The sequence below is a fragment of the Penaeus monodon genome, chromosome 23 (genome assembly GCF_015228065.2).
Source record: "Penaeus monodon isolate SGIC_2016 chromosome 23, NSTDA_Pmon_1, whole genome shotgun sequence".
NCBI classification, from domain to species: domain Eukaryota; kingdom Metazoa; phylum Arthropoda; class Malacostraca; order Decapoda; family Penaeidae; genus Penaeus; species Penaeus monodon.
In genome coordinates, this window is record NC_051408.1 from 34,191,551 (window position 1) to 34,192,351 (window position 801).

Below are 801 nucleotides of genomic sequence, written 5' to 3' on the forward strand. Positions count from 1 at the left end.
TCAAAGTAAATTGGAAATATGCTTGATCTATGTCACGTGTATCACTTTACCACTAAAAGGCACCTATATTTCATTTTGACTTCAGTAAAGGTGTGTTACCTTGTTGTACAAGTATAAATGATAATGAAGTAATTTCCAGTATCTCAGCCACAAATCTTTTCTAATTTCATCCCTTTTCATTCACAGGTATTTGTCCCACAAATTCCATGGGAAGGGGTCAGGAAAGAATAAAACTGAGAAACGAATGAAGAAGTGGAATGAAGAGTTACTGATGAAACACATGAGTTCCTCAGATACGCCACTGCAGACGCTGGAGCGGCAGCGAGAAAAGCAGAAACAGCTAGGAGCTGCTTATCTTGTTTTGTCTGGGAGCAAGACACAGGAATCCATGGATGTCAAGAAGTGATTGAAATTGGGCTTTAGAATGCATATATATTTCTTTCTTTTGTTCAAACCTTTTCTTGTCTTCTCATTTTTTCTTATTAGTCATGGCTTTTTTTTATATATAAAAATCTTACTTATTGTCATATTGTCTTATGTGGATAAAACTTCAGTTTAATTTTTTTCATCACATATAAAACTAAAAACAAAAACAAAAAAATTTATGAATTGGAAACTAAATATTTTTGGCAACAAAAATAATTGTTAGAAAGTCATGTGATTTTACCTAGACAGAGTCTAATTTCAGACTACTATGTATTTTTGGACAAGGCAAAAAAACATTAATAATGAATAAATTAGGCATACTGAAGGGATATACTTATTAGCCAAATATAAGGTTTAAGTATGTTAAACCTGGGT

At 32.2% G+C, this 801-nt stretch overlaps 1 protein-coding gene across 1 annotated transcript in view; it reads left to right on the forward strand.

Moving 5' to 3' along the window:
- LOC119587947 (U4/U6.U5 tri-snRNP-associated protein 1-like) overlaps positions 1–751 on the forward strand; it is a gene marked incomplete at its 5' end in the record, with an annotated part of 9,750 nt that extends 8,999 nt beyond the window's left edge. The window contains 1 exon segment of the mRNA XM_037936658.1: positions 187–751. Coding sequence (XP_037792586.1) covers positions 187–406 — 220 coding nt within the window.
- Between the last annotated feature and the right edge of the window lie 50 nt (positions 752–801).